Source organism: Rattus norvegicus, chromosome 16 (assembly GCF_021556685.1).
Source record: "Rattus norvegicus strain SHRSP/BbbUtx chromosome 16, alternate assembly SHRSP_T2T, whole genome shotgun sequence".
In the NCBI taxonomy this organism is placed as follows: domain Eukaryota; kingdom Metazoa; phylum Chordata; class Mammalia; order Rodentia; family Muridae; genus Rattus; species Rattus norvegicus.
In genome coordinates this window covers 1,936,038-1,960,000 of record NC_141549.1, presented here as the reverse complement: position 1 = coordinate 1,960,000, position 23,963 = coordinate 1,936,038, and the positions used below count along the sequence as shown (strand labels likewise).

The 23,963-nt window shown below is 41.6% G+C and overlaps 1 protein-coding gene across 3 annotated transcripts in view; it reads right to left on the bottom strand.

The window, feature by feature from the left end:
* The window catches only part of Dennd6a (DENN domain containing 6A), a 48,384-nt gene that overhangs the window by 9,376 nt on the left and 15,045 nt on the right, over positions 1–23,963 (bottom strand). For 2 of the 3 annotated variants that reach the window (XR_015639381.1, NM_001134467.1), the window contains exons 4-15: positions 19,666–19,778; positions 18,869–18,949; positions 16,289–16,394; positions 14,935–15,014; positions 13,817–13,870; positions 12,810–12,865; positions 11,478–11,600; positions 11,054–11,149; positions 7,321–7,415; positions 4,354–4,419; positions 4,039–4,103; positions 2,712–2,801 (exon numbers count right to left, since the gene is read on the bottom strand). Coding sequence is in view for 2 of the 3 variants with exons in the window: in NM_001134467.1 (NP_001127939.1) it covers positions 2,712–2,801; positions 4,039–4,103; positions 4,354–4,419; positions 7,321–7,415; positions 11,054–11,149; positions 11,478–11,600; positions 12,810–12,865; positions 13,817–13,870; positions 14,935–15,014; positions 16,289–16,394; positions 18,869–18,949; positions 19,666–19,778 (1,025 nt within the window). In the remaining variant the exon portion in view is untranslated. The remainder of the gene's footprint in view (positions 1–2,711; positions 2,802–4,038; positions 4,104–4,353; positions 4,420–7,320; positions 7,416–11,053; positions 11,150–11,477; positions 11,601–12,809; positions 12,866–13,816; positions 13,871–14,934; positions 15,015–16,288; positions 16,395–18,868; positions 18,950–19,665; positions 19,779–23,963) is intronic. The other variant, XM_087588046.1, reaches the window with a different exon arrangement.

Here is a 23,963-nt window from a genome sequence, read left to right as displayed (position 1 = left end):
AAGGATGCAGTTCCCAGACCAAGACACTGTCCCACTGCTGTCTGTGTCTCACTCCTCTAAGACCAGACACTGTCCCACTGCTGTCTGTGTCTCACTCCTCTAAGACCAGACACTGTCCCACTGCTGTCTGTGTCTCACTCCTCTAAGACCAGACACTGTCCCACTGCTGTCTGTGTCTCACTCCTCTAAGAGCAGACACTGTCCCACTGCTGTCTGTGTCTCACTCCTCTAAGAGCAGACACTGTCCCACTGCTGTCTGTGTCTCACTCCTCTAAGAGCAGACACTGTCCCACTGCTGTCTGTGTCTCACTCCTCTAAGACCAGACACTGTCCCACTGCTGTCTGTGTCTCACTCCTCTAAGACCAGACACTGTCCCACTGCTGTCTGTGTCTCACTCCTCTAAGACCAGACACTGTCCCACTGCTGTCTGTGTCTCACTCCTCTAAGCTTCTCAGAATGGCTGTCTTCTCTAGTTATTTATATAATAGTTAAAGACTACCATACATCAGAATGGAGCAAGATACACACAGGTCCCTTTTTGGAGTTATACAGCTTCCTGGATATGATAGTAACCTGTTCAAAACAAAAAATCAAAAACAAACAAACACCCCCTCCCCCCCAAAAAAACCAACCCAGTACCAGCCAGGACTTGAGAGGCAGAAGCAGGTGCATCTCTGTGAGTTGGAGGCCATCCTGATCTACACAGTGATTTTCAGGCCAGCTAGGGCTACGTAGTGAGATCCTGTCTCAAACAAAACAAAAGAGTAGAGAGAGAAACTCTAGGGTGACCTCTTCAGGTACAAATGCAGGCGTTATATGGAATCCACCACAGGCTAGTTCAGAAGATGTACGTACTAAGACACATGCACTCCCTGCTTGACCAACTTGGGCCAAGGCACAGTACACTGTTGTAATCATTTTAATCCCAATCTGAGGGAGTTTTACCCCGCCTTTGATCACTTGTTTCCCAGGTAAAAGGGACACATACATTTTATTATTTACAATAAGTCTTAAGTAGCACAAGAGCTGGGCAGATGTCTACTCTCTATGCTATTAGAATCTACCTTTTAATAGATAACCCTGAGTTATTATGTACTGTATCATCTGGGCTTTTCTTAACTCCAATTAGCCAGCCCTCCAGACCATGTTCTCACAACTCCTAACCCACGGAGGTCTCTCCTCTTTGTTTTTTTCTCTCCTTTGTGGTTCTCCTCTCACCCGCAGGCCTGGAACCCTAAAACCTGCCTATGTCTCTTGGCTATTGGCTGTTGGCATCTTTATTTAGCAATAAGAAATAACAGGGGCCAAGGTCACATAGCACCACTTGATCTATGTGAGGACTCTCTTGTCTCTGGGGAAACCAGATCTTGGGGAACCAATATTAGCATTAGAATATACACAACTGGGGCTGGGGATTTAGCTCAGTGGTAGAGCGCTTACCTAGGAAGCGCAAGGCCCAGGTTCGGTCCCCAGCTCCGAAAAAAAGAACCAAAAAAAAAAAAAGAATATACACAACATCAGGCCAAGCCACTACAGTCCACTGCCTTGCACTAACCCTGAGACACAGAGAGACACAGCTGCCCTCTGAGTCCCTGTCACAGAGCAGCCAGTGTGCTACAAGAGAGCAACCTGCAGGGGTGCTGGTATATCTCAGCAATAAGGGAGGCAGGAACAAGGTTCCAGTCTTGGTTTCTATTCATAAGGGTGATGTAGAAAAAGACTTGAGGGAACCTTGCATCAATCTGATAGAGAAGTGCTCCTGCTCTCACTAGACCAGTACTCCCAGGTACAAGACATGGAGAAAGCTTCTGAAAAAGATCACCATATCACGGGAGGAAATAAGAGCTCTAGTCTAGTAGAGTCTAGTCTAGTAGATGGTATTTAAGAGAAGGAAAGACGTTGAAAGCATCATGAAGAAAACCATAGAGTAGGACGGGATTGGCTGAATCTTGCAGAAAACACTCCCCTACCCACCTACTCAAGAGCTTCCTTCACTGTGCACAGTCCCTCTCAATGAGAGACAACAGCACCATGACCCAAAGGACATGTGCAGCATCACTGCTCAATGCTCTCCTCTCGGCTGCATCTGACATCTGGTTGTGAGCCCAGCCTTTAACGGCTGCGCCACCTCTCCAGCCCTGCAGCATCACTGCTCAATGCTCTTCCCTCTGCTGCATCTGACATCCCCACCAGTAATTTCTGATGAAGAACTGGACCTAGCTTTGCAGACCCAGCTTTGCACACATTGTGAAGATTTATATCAGAACCTGTAACAGCTAACACAAACCTAACCGGACCCTTGGGTATCTGCACACCTTGTAATCATTTGTTCTATGGATGCTGCAGTATAAATCCATAGACAATCACCAAAGCCAGGAATGTTGGAATATGCCTTTAATCCCAGCATTAGGGAGGCAGAGGCAGAGACAGGAGAATCTCTGTGAGTTCCAGGACAGTCAGAGCTACACAGAGAGACTATGTCTCAAAGTCAATCAAGCAAAAACCCTCAAAGGTATTTAGGGACCATAGAATCAGCCACATATCAAGGACAAGCAAACTGAGGACCAGATGACTTACCAAGTGAATCAAGGCTACAACAAAGAATCCAGTTCTCTCATAAGTGGCTTGATTTTAAATCACTAAGTACACTAATTGGCGAAGCATATAACTCAAGACTTGAGTTAACAAATCATTAAGAGTAATAACTTACTAATGGAATGATGAAACTTTGTGTCAGTTCCAAAAAATAGCGCCGGAGAATAACACTTTGGGCCTCCGAAGGACGTTTCTGCTGTACACCCTTGAAAGAAAAAAGTGGAAACCCATATTTTAGTGTCAGGAAACTCCAACTAGATACTTTGTCTTTGAAATAAGAACTGAGCATGTTTTTGGATATATCTAAAATGATATAAAAGCAGGCTGGAGAGAAATAAAGCTTACTTCAGCCTCAGAACGGGCTGGAGTCATGTTATAATAATTTTGTCTAACTATTTTTCTTCTTTTTCAATTCTCACTCCCTTGAGACCCTGTTGATTGATAGCTGGCTTGGTCATTGCATTAGTTTGTATGTGTGCATGTGCACGTGTGTGCCAAGGAGTGGTTATATAAACCAGAGGACAACCTGCAAGAGTCAGCTCTGTCTTTATCATGTAGATCCTGGGATCAAACTCAGGTCCATGCCTTTATTTTGTATATAGCAGTGTGTGTGTGTGTGTGTGACTGGGGATGTGGGAACTAGCACACATGTATCACAGCAAAATGTGTGGAGGGCAACTTGTGGGAGTTAGTTTTCTCCTCTCTCTTTACACCATGTGGGTCCCTCCCAGAGATTGAGGCTCAGCAGCCAACGCCGTCACCTGGTGAGCCATCTCACCAGAACTATGTGTCTACTTTTGAGACAGGAGGTCACTATTTAGCCAGGTTGGTCTAGAACCTAGATTCTTCTGTCTCAGTTTCCTAGTGCTGATATTACAAGTTTGAGCAACCACATACAGACCTAAGGTTAGCTTTAAAGTCATTCAGGGTTGAGGTGTGCAAGGCAAAAAAACAAAAGTGACTCAGAGCTAGCAAGATGTCTCATCTCAAAGAGTAAAGGTATTTTTTCCCTGGAACCCAAATAAAAGGTGGAAGGAGAGAATCGAGTCACACACACACACACACACACACACACACACGCATACAGAGATTTTTTTAATTTTTCAAAGATAATCCAAGCCAAGGCAAGGTGGCACATGACTGTAATACAGCACTTAGGAAGCAGAAACAGGAAGATTACAAGTTCAAGACCAGCCTGGTCTGTATAGTAAGTTCTAGGCCAGCCAGGACTGAAGATTCTAGGCTAGGGATACATCTCAATGGTAAAGTCCTTGCCTAGCATGCATAAGGTTCAATTGGCAGAAAGTATAGTTTTTAAAAAGTGAGGTTCCATTTCACATTATTATACAAAAATAACAACAAAACAAAACCCGCATATTGCCTGACTAAGTATCAGATGCCTCAATGAGAGATTTACATTACTAATAGGAGCAGATATTTACCTTCTGGAGTTGTTTAATGATCTCCTCATCTCTGTTTAGATATGGCTTGTAAGAAGTATAAACTCCTAAGAAAATAAGATAAAAAGAAAAACCCAACAGCCTAGGTGAGTATATACTTAAAACTAATAAAAGTCAGGGCCAACAGACTGACTCAGCAGGAAAATGTGCTTGTGCAAGCCACACTCCATGACTTCCATTTCTAGAATCCATGGTGGAGAGAGAGAAATAACTCTCCAAGCTGCCCTCTGACCTCCACACATGCACTATAGCACAGATAGATATAAAATAAGAAAAGTCATCAGTAGAAGTCGATACCAGGTTTAGAATCCAGAGTTTTTAGGTTCTTCAGTTTTTTCACTTTAACTTGCTTAGGAATTTCACCTGAAAGAGAAAAACAAACATTCTCACAAACTCGCTTGTAACTTAGTGATAAACGTCTGCCTGGGATGCACAATACTCCCTTGTCAACAGCACGATACTTTTAGTTACAATCATACATGTTACAGGAAAATACTGTCTTTTATTTTTAATGAGAAATGACAAAAGCCCAGCAGTGCACAAGGCTTCACTCTGACTCGGGGCCTTCATCAGGTGGGTACAGGTTGGCCTCCGAGCTCCAGCACTCACCATCCACAGAAGGGGTGGCGGCGGACCTGGGCAACACTCACTGTTGGCATGCGTGACATTCTCGATTATTTTAAAACATAAAATGGATGCCAGACAGCTTTGGAAAAGGGCACCAATGTGAGGCAACACCCCAGTTCTGTGGTTATACATATTTGATTTACAAAGTTATTCAGGGCCCAATGCTAACAGACAAACAAGTGGGCCATCACATTAGTAGAATCATCTTAATGCACCTTTGAATATTTGTACATACATCTTAGGCCAGATATTTTATTGTCCTTGTTGTGAAATGAGCAATTCCACTTTCTGATTAGACATGACTAGTCTACAATTAGAGCCGATATAAACCAACACAGTTTGTTCTGTCTTCAGGGAACATGACCCTTAGCTTTTATTTCTCCATTTGGTATAAAGTGGGTGGACCGGACAGGTAGTAAAACACAGAAAAAGAAACCTCTCTCCATCAGGACTAATTACCTGGCAGTGTTAAAACTCAACAATAATAACAGGATTATTATAAATTCCTGGGCCCTAAAGACACACTCTGGGGCCTACAAGACATGCTTTTTCTGTAACTCTATAAACTAAGTTTTCAAAGCCAAACTCCTCAATGGCATTTTAAGCTGCGCATGTGCACTGTGTAGCATATGCACTGGCTTCCTGAACTCGAGAAGCCAGACAATGTCGTATGATATGTTCCAGACATTCAGGGTTGTAAAATTAAAATCTGACTTTGTAAAAATGACTATCAATCCACAAGAAATAAAGAAAAAGTTAGATATAATGAACTTCATCAAAGCTAAACACTGATTGCTAAAAGGACTCTGTAGCTAGTCTTTGCTACTATGTGGGTTTTTTTTTTTCCCACCTCTGCCCACCCACTAGATAGGAGAGAAACAAAGATAGAGGAGAGAAAGTTATTAGAAACATTCCTAAATCTAATTTCTTTTCTTGTTTTCTTCTTCTACTAACAAACCATAACAAACCCCTCTAAACAACCAACCATCATTCTCCTCTCTCAGGCCCTAGCATTTATATGCCCTCTGAAAAAGGTCCCAGAATTCCAAATGTCACACAATTGCAGAAACTATCTGTGGCTGGCAAAACCATGCCTCTGCTAGAGCACCAGGTAAATCACAGTCAGGTGCTGTAGTCATTTCAAAGCAGCCCCATATCTCCATACCTGGAATTAAAACAAGAGCACACATTCTTATATTTCTGTGTTTAAAAAAAAAAAAAAACAAAATTCCAAAGTTGTCATTACAACTCAGAGAGTAAAATAGTAAAACACTCAAAAGCCTGTCTGATGAGAGACCAGCACGAGGCACACAAAGACCTCGGACAACCAAAGATGGGAAGTCTTGAGGAAACGGTTCTGCTCATACTAAGCCACCAATGGTTTCTGCTCATACTAAGCCACCAATGGTTTCTGCTCATACTAAGCCACCAATGGTTTCTGCTCATACTAAGCCATCAATGGTTTCTGCTCATACTAAGCCGCCAATGGTTTCTGCTCATACTAAGCCGCCAATGGTTTCTGTTCATACTAAGCCACCAATGGTTTCTGTTCATAATATGCCACCAATGGTTTCTGGCAAAAGTTTCATGCCAATGTCCCTAAGCGAACCTTTCTCATAGGAAAGAAAAGTTAATAACAGTGCACTGCATTACAGTAAATCGCAAGAGTCTAAGTAAGTAAAAACCACACCCAAAAAAGGGGAGCGAGAGGGGCTGGAGAGATGGCTCAACATTAAGAGCACTGACTGCTCTTCCAGAGGTCCTGAGTTCAATTCCCAGCAACCACTTGGTGGCTCACAACCATCTGTAATGAGATCTGACGCCCTCTTCTGGTGTGTCTGAAGACAGTTACAGTGTATTCATATACATAAAATTAAAAAAAATAATAATAATTTTTCTCAAAAAAAATACAAAACCTCCCTTATCTTTTGTGAGTAGAGTAAGCTGTTCTCTGAACTATCGTTAATATCTCTCAGAAAAATAATAGAATGAGAGGGGACCATGACAAATGCTAGAGGAATCATTAGATTGGCATCTGAAGTAAACATCGAATCTCAGAATTCACTTACTCTTGTAATAAACACCTATTAAATTCCTACAAGAATCCAAACACTATACGTCTTTTTCTCAAGGAAAGTACAATTAGTGAGGACCTCCTCAAAAGCTACATAACACTTGTCTTAAGACCAACCTGAGAATAATCCTAGCCTTTTTTTTTCCTTCCTTATTTTGAGGCTGGGTCTCTAGTATGACGCTCATGCTGGCCTGGAACTACGTAGTCCAGGCTGGCCTTGAATTTACAGTCCTCCTGCCTCAGTCTCTAGAGTGCTAGGATTATACATGGACACTATGACATTTGGCTCTCATTTTAGTTTCCAATAAGATTTTCTACAAGCAAAACTAGAATCCCCTATTTTATGTAGTTTATAAAATAAAAAGCTCAGTTTTCTCTGGTTTTCTTAGGGGTAGGACATATGCTCATTTTAGTGAGAAGCTATACTCTTTTCCAAAGGCCCTTATCCAGACTGTCTCCAAGAATGTTACCAATAATGTCAACCGTAAGAGACAAACACAAGGAGAGTTCCAAGTAAGTACCCAGTCCTGTCACACACTCTAAACACCAAGGAAACACATTACCTGCAGGTTTAAGATCTCCTATTCGAATAATGTGTGGCCAGTGCTGTAGTGTTTTAGCAAAAAAGGGGTTGGTTACTCCTAAGATGACTGAGGGCCTGTATAAAAATGAGACAAAATGTTAAATCACAGAAGAATAGGTGGCAGTTTCTGAGTCAACAATATAATGAATATTGTTCCCTTTACTTGATTATATAACATAACAGGCAACATATTCAGTACTGGATATATGAAGATAAAAAACATGACTTTTTTTATTAGATTTACTCATTTTATTTTATGTGGATTTTGCATGTATGTATGTCTGTACATCATATGTGTGCTGGGTACCCTAGAAGGCCAGAATAGGGCATCAGATCCCCTGGAACTGGAGTAAAGGATAGTTGTGAACATTCTGTGGGTACTGGGAATCAGACCTGGGTCCGCTGGAAGAGCAGCCAGTACTTTTAACTGCTGAGTTGTTTCTCCGTTCCTCCAAAGACATGATTCTTTTTTTTTTTTTAAAGATTTATTATTTATTATATATATAAGTACACTGTAGCTGTCTTCAGATACACCAGAAGAGGGCATCGGATCTCTTTACAGATGGTTGTGAGCCACCATGTGGTTGCTGGGAATTGAACTCATAACCTCTGAAAGAGCAGTCGGGTGCTCTTAACTGCTGAGCCATCTCTCCAGCCCCAAAGACATGATTCTTAAACAGCATAACGGTATCAAGGCATGTATATTCAGTCATGATGGCAACAATTAGAAGACACTGAGAGGGAAATAAAATGCATAGCAATCCCAAGGAGAAGCTATATTCTGCCAGAGTTTTAGAAGACAGAGTCACCAAAGATGTGACATGGATCACACATGAAAGATGAGTAGCTTTCCAAGGAAGGTGAGGGCAGTGCAGATTCCATGTCAGACAGTGAGGTGGGCTCAGCCTCCACCCACAAGCACAGGCACCTGAGCACTCCTGAGAGGGTGGGAGGGTGAACAGAAAGAGCAGCACCAAGTGTATACACTAGGAATGAATGAATGCACCAGCTTGTAAGCAGAGAAGCCAGAGAGTCAAGTGGAGGTCTGCCACATACATGCTACAGATCAACGTGGGGAGGTTTAGAGGATGCCCTATAAGGAGGGAAAGCAACAGTAGACAGAGAAAAACTAGAGTCTGAAGAAGGAATTATGGAAAGAACACAAGGGGCTGGAGAGATGGCTCAGTGGTTAAAAGCACTGACTGCTCTTCCAGAGGTCCCGAGTTCAATTCCCAGCAACCACATGGTGGCTCACAACCATCTGTAATGAGATCCGGTGCCCTCTTCTGGTGTGTCTGAAGACAGTTAAAGTGTATTCATATATAATAAATAAAATAAATCTTTAAAATAAAACAATAAACAGGCTGAAAGATACTTTTGGCTGATGAACTGTTGCAGGTCATGTTAAGAAGACATAATGCTATGTTTTGATAACTAAGCCAAAGCCAGTAGCATTTATCAAGAAAGCAATAGACAGGAGGTTAGAACAAAAAAGAGGAACTAAGAAGAAATCAGTCAGAACATGCTTAGTTTCAGATGCATTAGAAATACAGCTGTGAACTGGGCATGGCAACACATGGTATAATCCCAGCACTTGGGCAGCAAAGGCAGGAGGATCGGTAGTTCAAGACCATCCTGAACTACATTATCAAGTTCAAGAACAACCTGTATTGGGGCTGGGGATTTAGCTCAGTGGTAGAGCGCTTACCTAGGAAGCGCAAGGCCCTGGGTTCGGTCCCCAGCTCCAAAAAAAAAAAAAAAAGAACAACCTGTATTGTAAGGTGAGTTCTAGGCCAACAGTGCTAGGGATTGAGGTCCATCTCAACAAGAATGAAATGAATGGATGGATATACAGAAGTAACACTCTAGACCAATACCAACAAAAGCACTGCAGAGGTCTGGTGTTGAACAGATCTAAGGCACAAAGATAGATTTCAGTCACTACCACAGGAGCTTTTAAGTTTTTATTCTGTAGTTAGTCCAGGGTGACTCTGAACTCTTCCTCAGTACTAAGGTTACAAGAGTGAATTACCACGCCAAGTTAATATAGGATCTTTAAAATTAATTACAATTAATTAAATGTTAGTTGTGTGTGTGTGTGTGTGTGAGAAAGAGAGAGAGAGACAGAGAGACAGAGACAGAGAGAGACAGAGACAGAGACAGTGTCTTGCACCCTGGCATGCTGGAGGTGGTACCTGAGGAGTTTTCAGGAGGTGGCTCCCTGCTTTCACCCACCTGAAGCAGGGAAGCAGGGTCCGTCACTGTCTGCTGATACAGTGCACACTAGGCTAGCTGGCCCAGAGCTCCCAAGGGTTTCTCCTGTCTCTGCCAACCATCTCACTGTGGGAGTGCTTAGACCACAGATGTGTGCCACTGCACCCAGCTCTGTACATGGGGATCTGGGGCTTGAACTCACACCTGACGGCTTGCATGGCAAGTGCTTTTACCTGCTTAGCCACCTCCTTGCCTTAGTGTAGGGTCTCAACCGAGACCATGGATATTGTTAAGGCTATATAGGAAAAAAAAATGATCTGTCTGAAAGAGGAACCCAGAACACAGTCTTTGATAACATCAACATTTAAGGGAACAGCAGAGAAAGAAGTCTACACAGAAGACTAGACTATAACCCCACATGGCCAGGAGACAGGAAGATCAAGAAGTTCAAGAGCAGTCTGAACTATGTATGGAAATTCTATCTTACAAAAGCACATTTGCCATCCTCATAGTTGGAAGGTAGCATCAGGAGGCTCAAACCCAAGGCCAGCCTTAGCTACATAGAGAATCCAAGAGAGGGCCAGAGAGATGACTCAGTGGTTAAGAGCACTGACTGTTCTTCCAGAGGACCCAGATTCAATTCCCAGCAACCATATGGTGGCTCACAACCATCTGGGATCCAATGTCCTTTTCTGGTGTGTCTGACAGCTATGGTGTACTGATATAAAATAAATAAATCTAGAGAGAGAGAGAGAGAGAGAGAGAGAGAGAGAGAGAGAGAGAGAGAGAGAGAGAGAGAAGATCAAAAGGCCAGCCTGCATTACATAAGACCCTGTCTCAAAAGAAAACAAAAAGTTACACAGACACAAACACACACACCCCTCCCTCTCCCTCCCTCCCCTCTCAAATATGGCATCAGAGTGCTTGCTCCTCAGGCCAAGCCATGAGAACAGAAAATGTAGACAGGTATTAAGAAGTCACCTGGGGCTGGGGAGATGCTCCACGGTTAGGAGCACTGGCTGCTCTTCCAGAGCACTGAGGTTCTTTTCCTAGCACACAGACGGCAGCTCACACTAACTGTAACTGCAGTCCCAGGGGGACTGACACCCTCTGGCTTCCATGTGCACATGCATGCATGTGGTGCATAGGCATACATGCAAACAAAACACTCATGCACATAAAACAAAACCAATTTCAGAAAGAGAAGTTCTATTTAAAGAAAGACGAGGTTAGCCTGCAGCAGATACTATGTTAGCAGGAAATCAAGAAATAGAGAAAGTAAATGGACATGGTGTTTGTTCTTCTAAAACTCAGGCTAAGAAAGAGGGTAAACAATTATAAAACAGGAGCTAAATGGAAAGAATGACTATTTTCTTCAAATCAGTAAGTCAAAATTTTAAAATAAAATGTTATTACACAATAAAATTTATTACACAATTCTACAAAATCTTGGTAATAAAGATAATACTTAGTTAACAAAAGTTATTGTGTTTACTTACGGAGCTTGAGTACGGGTAGTATATTCTTTGAATTCACTATCATGAATTGTGAAGTAAGGTCGAAAATCACTAAAGTACTTTAATGGAGAAATACAGCTGTGGAACAGGAAGACAAACAAATCATGAGACATCTCTATATGCACAAAAGACAAATTATCTCAGTATTTCATAAGCACTGGTCTCAAATACTAATTGAAATTTATCAGGGTGTAACTTCATGTAACTGAATGAGTGTGCGTGCGTGCGTGCGTGCGTGCGTGTTATTCAAAGAAGCAAAAACATGGTTTGAGCTCTAACCGAACCTGAATCAATCTTCCCACACATTCTGAGAAAGCTGTTGCATGAACAGATGCAGTGAGTGGGGGAACATTACTGACTGAAAATATAGCAAGGATCGGAGTCAAGAGCCTGTAAACACACTCACTTAACGAGGGCCAGTACAGTTTCTGAAGACTCTGACGGCGACGGTGCCATGACCACAAGGGGCTCTCCCAATAGCACCAACTCCCAAAGCATCTGGCTGTGAAGAAAAACTGGGCAAAAACACCTAGAAAGTTTACACAGTAGAAATACTTTATTATTTATCCAATTTTGCCTTTCAAATTCCTAAACAATCATTCCAAGAGCTTCACGTTGGTACAATTCTTCCTGCGACTGTCAGCTTGATCTGAAACATGAGCTGAGAGTGTGGCGATGCTGACAGTTAGGCATGCTCGCTGCACGCACACAAGCAAAGCCAGGTGTGAGGCTCTGAAGACCAATTCCATTAGTGTGCTTATGTCTGAACGGTTAGGAACCTTTCTCACTTCATTTTCTTCCTTATTTGGTAGCAATTTTCCCTAGCAGATTAGAGAAGAGAAAAAAGTATTTCTGAAGAACATAACGCATCTCACCAGTTAAAAAACAAACACTCCTCCAAACCATGTAAGTGCACATGTAAAGTGCAAAAACATAAAACAAATTTATGAGATAAAAAACAAGGTAGTTAATTTTAACTAATAAAAACAAAAAAGAGAAACGAAAACCTAGCCAATGGTGGCACAAGCCTTTGATCCCAGCACTCACAGGCAGGATCTCGATGAGTTCGAGACCAGCCTGGTCTACAGAATGAGTTCTCGGACAGCCATGGCTATACAGAAAATCCCTGTCTCCAAAACCCAAGCATTTGCTTCACTGCTCATCGGCAACAGTGCATTTTCAAGCTGGGCTACAAATCACAAACACTTTCAGACCTATGCCTTGAGCAGCGGCCTACAGATTCCTAATCAGCTGTTCTGGATAAAATGCATAAACAATGGTATCTTCTCTTTTTGCATCTTTCCTCCTTTTTCAAGTACTAGAGTATATAATTTTATTAAAAACTTTTTAAATACAAGAAAATAGTATTTGTTATTCTCTATTTTTTCTTACTAAAGTTTTTTTTTCAACAAAAAGCACAAATCTCGTGATATTTCACCCCCAAATTTAAAATTAAAAAAAAACCAAAACTCTACTTTTTCTAACATCACCACAATTCTCATACCAAATGAAAACAAAAACTGTCTGTTTTAACCATGGAGCACTCAATGCACATCTTAATTTTCTTGCAACCAGGATGAACTACTGGATTTACCATTAAAACATAATATTCTTTTAAAGAATCTTTGTGGTCAATAATGAGTATTTTCTTCCAGGTTAATTCACATTTTCCATAAATTAATAACAATTAACACAAGTTAAAAAGACAAAGTAGTTAACATTTTTAAAAATTCTTTACCTGAAAAGATCCACCTCATGAACAGTAGGCAAAATAATAGATGTGTGTGTATCTGCCTAAAGGATTAAAAAAAAGAAGAAGAAAAGTAGGGGAGATGTTACTAAAGTTTACAGAAACTGGTCTTTGTTTTTGAGACAGGATCTAACAGTACAGCCTTGGCTGCCCTGGAGCACTCACAAGAGGTTAGTGTTAGAACTAAGATGTGCACACCACCACATCTGGCTACCGTGAGCCAAGCATGACACACGATGGTACATGACTACTGTAATACCAGCACTCAAAAGCAGAGGCAGGAGAACCGAGGCAAGTTCAAGGTCGGCCTCGCTAGCAAGTTCCTGGCCAGACAGGGCTACCAGTGAGACAGGTTCAAAACACATAATAAATAAATGAAAATAACAGCACAGCCATCTCACAGTCAAAGAGCCATATCACTCAGTTCATTTGGACAAGTGTCTCTTCTTCCAGGAGCGGCCAGAGAGAATGGATCCTACAAGCCCCCCACAAGGCAGCAGAAGGCAGAGAGAAGCACAACACTGTGGGTAGGCATCAACCCAAGGCCAGATGCGAGACTCGGCCACAACTGTACGACAGCGGGCGGGCCTGCCATCCACACTAGGAGATGTGTGACCGGCAGTCAGGTCTCCTGCTGGCCTCTAACTTTACTGGAGGCACAGTGGGAATGGTGACAAACCACGGGGGACAGAAACTGCTTTCAGAAACAGCTCCAGAATCCTTTTGACTGAATTGTCTAAAATTAGAATTCTGTTGGCTACTCTCCTAAGAGAACAGCTTTTGCCAGAATTAAACCTCCTTTAAAGTATTTACTATCATTTAGTCCTCACAATTACAACATAAATACTGGGTTCTCCAGTACCTATTAAGGTAGTAACAACAATATTTCTAACAAGAAATGTTAGACAGTTTATCACCAACTAACTTAAAGGTAATAGGGTGATCCAGTAAACAGGCCCCGAGGCTGCACCATGGTCACTTCAGCATCATGGTACCTGCTGAGTTAACTGCGTAGTCCCAGGCTTGTCATGACACGTGGGAATCCTCACCTTAAAGACAGAGAGGAACTATTACTTACCGGCATAGCATGTGCTCTATCTAGCACACTCAGCACTTCTAAAGTTCGCTAAAGACAAGTGTCGCTGTAGGGTTACAGAACTAAGGGTGTTTGTTCTTTGTGACAGCAGGAGGAGGGAAACTAAAGTTCCCATGTCTACAGAGATCATTAAACACCAAGAAGCAAATGTGCTAGACACTAAGTCAGGACAGAGTCACACGGCTTCCTGCTCACTTTCCCAGTCTCTGCTTCACAAACACACACCCAAACACACCCTCTCAAGCCTGCCACCTCTGAATGAACCCCACAGGAAACGAAGGGGACACTCAACCCAGTGCTATCCTATTATTGTTATGTTTGCTGAAGGGGTGGGGGAATATACACAAAACAAGGAGTGTAAAGAGGGAACACTGCTAAGAAGCAATCCAGTGTCACAAATGCATGAATTGCAAAGAACATGAGTTTATTCACACAAAATCTGTCAGTAAAATTCTAATTCCTTCAAAACAAAATAATGGGTTAGAAACTCAGCTCAGAGGTGAAGCACTCGCCTAGCACTTACGAGGCCCTGGGTTCAATCTCCAATACACAAAGAGAAACAATAAAAAAAGAAATCTTCACCATAACAAAAAATATTCCAAAACAAACAAACAAACAAACAAACAAACATTCTTGGTCTGGCATTAAATGTTAAAAGACCATTTAGAGCTGAAAAACCAATGACTTTTCTAGTTTATCTTAATTTTCAGCAATTCACACCCAAGACTACAAGTGTCCTTTCCTGCCTACCACCCATCTTGCAGGACTCTAGAGGCAGGCATGTCTCTGTGTGCACTCCACAGGAACAACAAGCTGCACTACTTCACTAGGTACCTGCCTGGCTGGGGCCTGGGGTGGTAGGAAGGGTTCTGTGAGGTGGGCTCAACTGTGCTGTCTGTGGTGCCTCACAGCAACAACAATGGCGAAGGCATTAACACCGCTAAATGTCAGCAGGCCCGCGTGTGAGCCCACTGTGGAGTTCTTTGGAGCAGACAAAGGAGGCCACGTAGTTGTTACCTTCATTACTAGTCCCATGATAGGCAGATGCAATGTTTTCCCTGGCACTGGGGCCGGCCATCGGTCAACGTCATTGCAGGCTGAAAATGTACAAAATACTAATGTAAGTGGAAAATTGAAATATTTAAAATGGACACTGCAGGTTAGAGCTCTTTTTGTAACATGGGAGAAATATGTTAATAATGACAGCAGACAAAGAAGAGTAAATTTGATGAAATATTTAAGTCATAATTCTTTCAGAAATATTATGTTCTAGGATAAGTACTGGTTAACTGTTGAATGAGAGCTAGAGTGATGGCTCAGCTGTTGTACTTCCTGCTCTTGCAAAAGACCTGAACTTGGCTTTTATCACTGATGTCAGGAAGCTCACAACTGCCTGCCCTCTCTGGCCTCCCCTCAGGCACTCAGATGCATGTGGCACACACACCACCAATAAAAATGCTTTAATTAAGAAGAAAACCTGTTGGATGACAAGTAGCTTCAGGGGCAGGTTTCCCATTTATTTAACTATTGTTTCTGGATTTCTGTTCAATGGTATTCCAAGAACTACCAGTACAAAACCTTGTTACTGACTCTAGCAGACACCATTTATACTGTTACAGTGGGTAGGACCAGACGGCACTTTGGCATTTTTAGGGAAAGACACGAGACCAAATGATCTGTTTCTCTCTCACATCATTTAAGATGCAAGTCTTAAATCTTCTTCTGATGTTTTTAGAGTGTCAGCTTCAGCTTTATTAAAACTTTCTTTACGAGTACGTAACTTGGGGTGCTGGTGGAGAAGAGATGACTCATGTTAAAAGTGAAAATAATTCTATCAAAAGGCAGCTCACAGCAACTTGGAAATCCAGCTCTAAGGGGGAGTTGATACTTCACTCACATGTACACATGCATGCATGCACACACAAACAAACAAGCAAATAAATCGGTGAAAACCAAAAATAATATAAAAGAAACGGGATCACCCCTTGGGCTAGGGAAAGTCAGTAAAGTGCTTGCCACACAAGCATGAGGAGCTGAGTTTGATCCCCAGAACTCACACAAACGTCAGACATGGTAATGAGGCATGGTTATAACTCAAGCCCTGGGGAGAAGACGGGCTCACTGGGGCTCATTGGCAAGCCAGCCTAACCTAATTAAAAACCTCAGGTCTTGGTAAGAGACCCTACCTACTTCAAAAATCAAGGTAACTGGCTCCTAAGGAGCACCACCCAGGATTCACCTCTGGCTCCCATACACATCTGTGTGCGCACTGGCACACTCACGTGCTTTGAAAACATGTGAACATGTATGAACAGATACACTCACACAGAGTCACACACACAGTACATAATTCATATAATATTTAACTTACCTGCTTCCAAATAAGGTTCATTTTTTTCAAAATACTCTGGTGCTATCTGTTTGAGTACGGTGTGAAAAAAATGAATATAAGGTAGTTTGCTGATCAAAACCAATGACTGAGGAAAGAAAAGGGACAAAGTTTTTTTTTTTAAAGATTTATTTATTTATTACATATAAGTACACTGTAGCTGTCTTCAGACACACCAGAAGAGGGCATCAGATTCTGTTACAGATGGTTGTGAGCCACCATGTGGTTGCTGGGATTTGAACTCAGGACCTCTGGAAGAACAGTCAGTGCTCTTAACCGCTGAGCCATCTCTCCAGTCCCAAAGATTTTTTTTTTAATGCCTAATGATTATAATTTAAGTTTGCCATTTATTTTGCATGAACAATTATTATTGAACTAAAATTCAGCAAAAAAAGGGTATTGATTTTGAAATTGATAGTTATTTTTTACAGCAGATGGTTAAAAAGAAAATGCAAAGTCATAACTGAGAAATGAGAAGCTTTAATCTCATTATGATTTAAGACTGTTTCTCAACCTGGGGATCACAACTGCTTGGGGATCAAAAGACTTTTTCACAGGGGTTGTACATTAAATATCCTGTACATCAGATATTTACATTATGATCCACAACAGTAGCAAATTACAGCTATGAGTAGCCACAGAAATAATTTATATTGAGGTCACCACAGCATGAGGAACTGTATTCAAGAGTCACAGCACTAGGAAGGGTGGAACCACCGCTTTGAGAACTAAAGGCATTTTCACAGATATTCCTGCTCTTCAGGCCAAACAATTTCCCCCAAAACAGACTAATGTAAGGGACAGCTTTAAAAGCCAAGTGTCACTGTTAGTTTTAACTCCCAAACAATCAATAACCACCTGGGAAAAGAGCATAAGCGAATAATCCTCTGTATCAGGTTGGCCCATGTCTGAGATTTCCCTCACTATGTTAATGGAGGTAGAAAACCCTACCCACTGAGGATGAAGCCATTCTCTAGGCAGGGGTCCTGAACTGTCCCAGAGTGAAAAGAACAGGCTGAGCTACAACCTGGGACTACCGCTAACGTAAGCTACATTCTCCCCTCAGCTGTTTGGGTCAAGGTATTTTATCACAGCAACAGAGAGAATCTAGGAAGCCTACATATATATTTTATATACATATATTTTATATATACAACATATATAAGAAATTAGCCACCTGAAGTCATTCAATCATTCATTCATTTCTCCATCCATTCGCTCATTGAAACAGGGTTTCTCTATACAGCCCTGACTCTCCTGGAACTAGCTCTGTAGACCAGGCAGGCCTCAACATCAGAGATCTACCTGCCTCTGCCTCCTGAGTGCTAGGGTTAATGGTGTGCCATCACTGTCCAGCCACACGAAGCCTTTCTACTAAGGAAAAACAAACCATGATGCTTGGCCCAAATCCCTTTGCCTATTATGTTCTACAGTCCAGCTGTTCTAGCCTAGCTACAAACTTAAAAATTGCAACTTTCAGTATGATCACTTTAGATACAAATTACAGTGATTTTTAAATGTAAGTTTTTTTTTCATTGAAAGCTGCTCCTTTTAATTAAGCTTTTTTTTTATTCATGTCTATATGTGTGGGTGTCCACAGAGACCAGAAGAGGGATGCAGATCTCCTGGAGTTGGTTATAGGTCCTTGCAAGCTGTCCACTATGGGTGCTGGGAACTGAACGTATGTCCTCTGAAATAGCAGCAAATGCTCTTAACTACTAAGCCATCTCTCCATCCTCTAAACTACTTTTATTTTTTAACCTTATCTGACATTAGAATAGGAATTTTCCTTTTTTCATTTAATTTATGAAAAAAGATTGCATATTTAGGTTGAAAGTAAAACTTGACTAAGATGTGGCTAAATTTTACTTATTAACTCATTAAAAAAAACCTGCAGGTTTTTATGGGTTGTAAGAATATTATAATTTGTTTACTTTCTCCCTTCTTCTAAAAGTACAGAGAGAACAAATTAAAATTTATGGAATATGGGGACTGGAAAGTTAAGAGCACCTCTTCCAGAAGTCCTGAGTTCAATTCCCAGCAATCACATGGTGGCTCACAACCAAGTGTAATGGAATCTGATGCCCTCTCCTGATATACAGGTATATATGCACACAGAACACTCATACATAAAATATGTAATAAAAATTTTTAAATTGCAGAACATGGTGGCACACACCTTTAATCTCAGCACCCAGGAGGCAGAGGCAAGTGGATTTCTGTGAGAACAAGGCCAATAAGGTCTAAATAGCAAGTTCCAGAACCAGGGTTACATATATAGTCAGACTTTGTCTTTAAGTAAATAAATAAACAATAATAAAAATGGGGCAGGTGCCTATAACAAAAAAACTCAGGCAAAAACACAGAAACTCAGACATGATTAAGTTTAAGTTTGGGATGGGGAATTGAGACAGGGTCCTAGGTAGCCCACATTGGCCTAGACTTCCAGATTTTTCTATCTCCACCTCTCAAATGTTTAGACTACAGATAGACACCATTAAGTCCAGCTCTTGCTTCCCTAGTCATAACATAAAATACTTTAATAGTGCACATAAAAATTACCTTCTGGAAGTAGCCTCTTTTAAGAGTTTTATCTCGAACTTGTCGAAAATACACATATCCATAAAAGTATGCAGGATCTTTCTATGAAAGAAGACAAAGAATTGATGTGTGTGTCTGTATGTGTGTGCATGTATATGTGTGTGTGTGCATATGTATATACGTATACACAGATATTCTTTAACAATACACTGGGCTTCTTTAGTAGCCCAAGTCAACATGTAATGACACACAGAAGCTACCCCTTCTTACCACAAACAGCAGTCAGGAGAACAAAGGACCTGCCGACTAGCCTGGGGATTATGACTGCAACCTAACTGAAGGTGGGACTCCCTAGGACCCCAGCAGCTTATGTTTTTAACTCACATCTAGACTTGTAAATTGAAATCAGAAAGCCATCAATTCAGTATTTTCTCTAATGCTATATTGTTTCCTTAAAATTTGCAGTAAATACCTCTAAGTTATAATAAAATCTGAGGGGAGATCACTTGAATACGATGGTATTTATCATATAATGGCACCCCACCTGTCCATCTCAACAGATCTCTACCAAGCAAAGCACCTCACCATGCTAGTCAGTTTTTATAATTTATTATAGCATCATTTCCAGAAGAGTAACTTTAGAGTCAATTCCACTCACATCTCATATATGGGATCCTTATCCCTTATTTAAGAAACCCAGCTACATAATAAAATAACCCTCAAAGGGCACACAACGCTGGAATGTTACCAAAGGTGACTGAGTACACCAGCTCTAAAGAAACAAGTGCCAGGGCTTCCCTCAGACAGGGCTTTCCCACCTTTAAGTAAACTGGTAAATCTTTGTCAAATTCATCAAGAAGACAGTGCAGTGAGACCCTCCTCCCAGAAGATTGGCGGAATCTAAAACAAAACTGGGTGTCTCCTAGACAACCTAACGAAAACAAAAAGAGAAAGAAGTCAGGACAGCTTCATGTGACATTTATCCAGTTTCATCAACATCACAGTGAAAGAACCTTAGAGATAATTTTTATTCAGTTCTTCATATTTTAGATAAGAAAAATAAGCCTAAAAATTCTAGGACATCATGGTGCACACCTTTAATCTCAGTGCTTGGGAGGCAGAGGCCAGTAGCAGTCTGGAGTCTTAAGGCCAACAGCCAGAGCCACAGGGTGAGACCCTGTCTTAAAAAGAATAAAATAAAGAAATTCTGGCCTTGCTACAGGCCACCATGTTAGAGATAAGCTCCATCTTAATTCCTAAGTCTCTTCAGTTTCCTAATTCTCTTCCCAATGCCACTCTTTTTTTTTTTCTTTTAATTTGTTTACATAAGATATTGTCTTACAGGGGTTGGAGATTTAGCTCAGTGGTAGAGCACTTGCCTAGCAAGCGCAAGGCCCTGGGTTCGGTCTCCAGCTCCGAAAAAAAGAAAAGAAAAAAAAAAAGATATCGTCTTACATATATAAACAAATGAAGACACACACATTACATACACATACACACATCACATACACACACATCTCTCTCTCTCTCTTACACACACACACACGCACGCACACGCACACGCACACACACACGTACACACACATGCACACATCCCTACACCTACCTCTTATTTCAATCTATGGCTATATGAACTTTCTCTGTTTTGTCTTTGAGACAGCATCTCACTATGTGGCCCTGGATATCCTGAATTCTCTATGTGGAGTTGTGAGATTTTTAACTAAGTGATCCCCCTGCCTCTGTCTCCTAAGTGCTAGGATTAAAGGCATGTGCCACCATACTCATTTATATAATTTTTTTTTAAAAACTCTTTTGGATATAGAGTTGTTGCAGCGTAACTGATCACACTGTGAACCTTGAGACTGTTTAATGGACAAACCTGTTCCTAGCTGTGCTGTGGCTCAGCCTTAGCACAAACCTTTAGTCCCAAACAATGAAGGTTAGTTTGTAGAAGGAGGCGTCCATGTTTGAAAGTGATGTTTAGTGGAGTGGCAGACAAAGTGATGAATCAGAGACAGATTTGACAGAACAGACTATGCCCAACTCTCACGAGAAGAGAGCGGAGGGGGAAGGTACTTGAAGGGCAGAGAGAGGAGGTAGTTTTATCGGGAGAGTTTTACAGAGACAGGGTGAAGAGAGAACAAGCTAGACACTGGTGAGGACAGAACACGCCAGAGAATGAGGCGCCAGAAGACTAGACCAGATTGCCAGAGTCAGTGTGAGGCCAAGCAGGGCAGTTCAGTCAGAGGCTGAGAGAAGTCAGATTTGAATCTTGAAGCCTGAAGGGGAGTTTGAGCCTGAACAGCTGAGTTGACCAGCCAGCTAAAGTTCAGAAAGAACAACAAGGGGTAAGCTTGTTCAGCAGGAAGTCTCAGAAGCGGAAAATGTTCGAGGTCTAGATAAGATTTTACAGAGGCTAGAAGCTTCCAGGACTGGGTCTAGGTTAGCAGTCAGGCAGTACGCGTCCTAGACAACAATTACATTAGGAGAATAAAAGCTACATTTACATAGGCTCCCATGGAGCTCAGGTTGGCCTCAAACTTGCTAAGCAGCCTTGAACCCCTGACCCTCCTGTCTCTCCCTCCCCAGTGCTGAGATCAGTCATGTCATCATGAAGGGAACGGCACCAAAGATAATACCTAATACACCAAAGATAATATTTGTGTGCTAGGTAAGCACCACCCCACTAGACTACACACCAGTTTCCAAATGTATAACCTTTTAAAAGTAGACAAAGCTGTAATGTTTTAGGATACATGGACCAGTGATTAGGAAGAGGAAGGAAGGAAGGGAGGGAGGGAGGGAGGGAGGGAGGGAGGGAAGGAGGGACAAACGGATGGAGGGGGATGGAGAGGGAGAAGGAGAAGGAGGAGGGGGAGGAGGGGGAGGAGGAGAAGGAGGAGGAGGAGGAGGGGGTAGGGGAAGGAGGAGAAGGAGGAGGGGATAGAGGGAGGAGGAGGAGAAGGAGGAGGGGGAGGAGGGGGTAGGGGAAGGAGGAGGAGGAGAAGGAGGAGGGGGAGGAGGGGGTAGGGGAAGGGGGAGGATTTTAACAGTCACTTGGAGGAGGGAGGGATGAATCAGAAGAGGCTTGAGGGGGTTCCAGGTGCTGGCACTACTCTACTAAATGGTCCTGAGTGTGATTTACATTTCACAATGAGAAGGCCTTTAATAACACATATCATATAAGATTCAGTAAGAGTCCATAATCAACTTATCATCTTAATCATCTGAATTAGCAATTAATTTTCAACTTTAATCATTCCAACAAGCCTCTTGAAATGCAAATTTTAATTAAATTTGTCAGGCAATAATTACTTTAAAAAACTATTAATACTCTAAAACTTAGTTTACTAAAGCATACGAGCTGGTAAAACATCCAATCCAGGTAAAAGTGTTTTCTACTCGAATCAGATGAACTGAGTTCAAACCCCAGAGCCCGTAGATGAAAATAGAGAACAGACACCTGACAATTGTCCTCTGGCCTCCACACATACATGGCAGCACATTGGCACATGTGCACCAACATGCATGATGTGAACATGTATAATAATGCCCAAAATTTATCATCATACAGGTAACTTATTTTATTTTATGTGACATTCTAAGCAGGACACAGAAACTTCACAATTTGTTCAACCTTTTTAAAAGCCATATTATGTACGTATACCTAATGGCAATTATAGACACTAGTATTTCTTTGCTATAAGAGAGAAGAAATGAAAGAAACCGAGTTTCTTTGTGTTTTGAAACAACGTCTTGCTATGTTTCAGGCTAGACTGGAACTCACCATGCAGCCAAGGCTGGTATCAAACTCAAAATCCTCCTGCCTCAGTCTCCTGAGTTCTAGGGTTACAAGTACATACCACACACCCAGATTTAGTTTTGCTTACCTATTTAAGCAGAGAAAAATGCTCTGTGATGTGGTCTAGTATTGTTTTAATTAAACTTATATATTGATGACTCAGATTTCTCTTTAGAAAATGCTAGTTTGAATAATATAAAGTGTTCCCACAAAGGGCTCATTTATTAGCAAGCTAAGTACCCAGTTAATGGCACTACTTTTGGAGGTTCTGAAAACTTTGGAAGACAGAGCCTAACTTGAAGAAGCAGGTCACTGGGGCGTGTCCCTGAAAACATCTTTGCACTGAGCTCCTTTCGGCTGTGCTCTCTGTTTCCTGTCTGCAGTCATGAAACGAGCTGCTCCAACAGACTGAATGGTATTTTGAATAAACAGCACGTTATGGGATGCATAGTTTGCATGTACACATATATACCTGTGAGCATGGCAAGCCCTTTACAGACAGAATCATCTCCTCAGCCCCAAGCTGTTCTTGTTAAGGTTTATTTTATTTTAATTGTATCTGTATGAGTGTTAGCCTGCACACATGTGTGTGTAGTAGGAAGGCTGGAAGTGGGCATCAGATCCCTCTGAAACTTGACTTACAAACAGTTGTGAGCCACCATGTGGGTGCTGGAAATGGACTCTGGGTCTTTTATAAAACAGCAGGTACTCCTGCTGCTGACCCAGCCACCCAACACAGCTATGGTTTGCTTTCAATATTTCACTGACAATCAGAACAGATACTGAAAATGCTTTCCTGACTTCATTTAACAAAAGCCTTTCTCAAAGGCCAAGCTCTTTAGGTCAGAGTTGTCCAATTCATTCGTCTCTGGCCAAACTGACCATTCAAAAAGTACCAGTGCATTCAGCCATGGTTCTTCCTACAAGAATGCCAGACAGCAGATAGATCTGCCATTTTAAGATTAGTATAGAGTAATTTTAAAGCTTCTTTTACCTGAACTGAGATAGAAAAGTTAAAGGTAAGCAGAGAATCTTCTTATACCAGAACAGTCACTCAAAGAGTAAAGAAAAAATAAGTATTTTTCCTGATGACACAGACAACTTTAAAAGACAATTTCTACCTTATCACAAACACACATATGGTGTGGCTCAGAATACATATGACTAAGATAAAACTTTAAGGCATATTGGAATATGTCTATAATTCCAGAATAGGAAGATGGAAAGAATATTACAATCCAAGCTAGTCTGATGACCATCACAACAACAGCAACCAACAAAGAAGCAAAGGACAAAGGCTCTCCTCTGCATCGT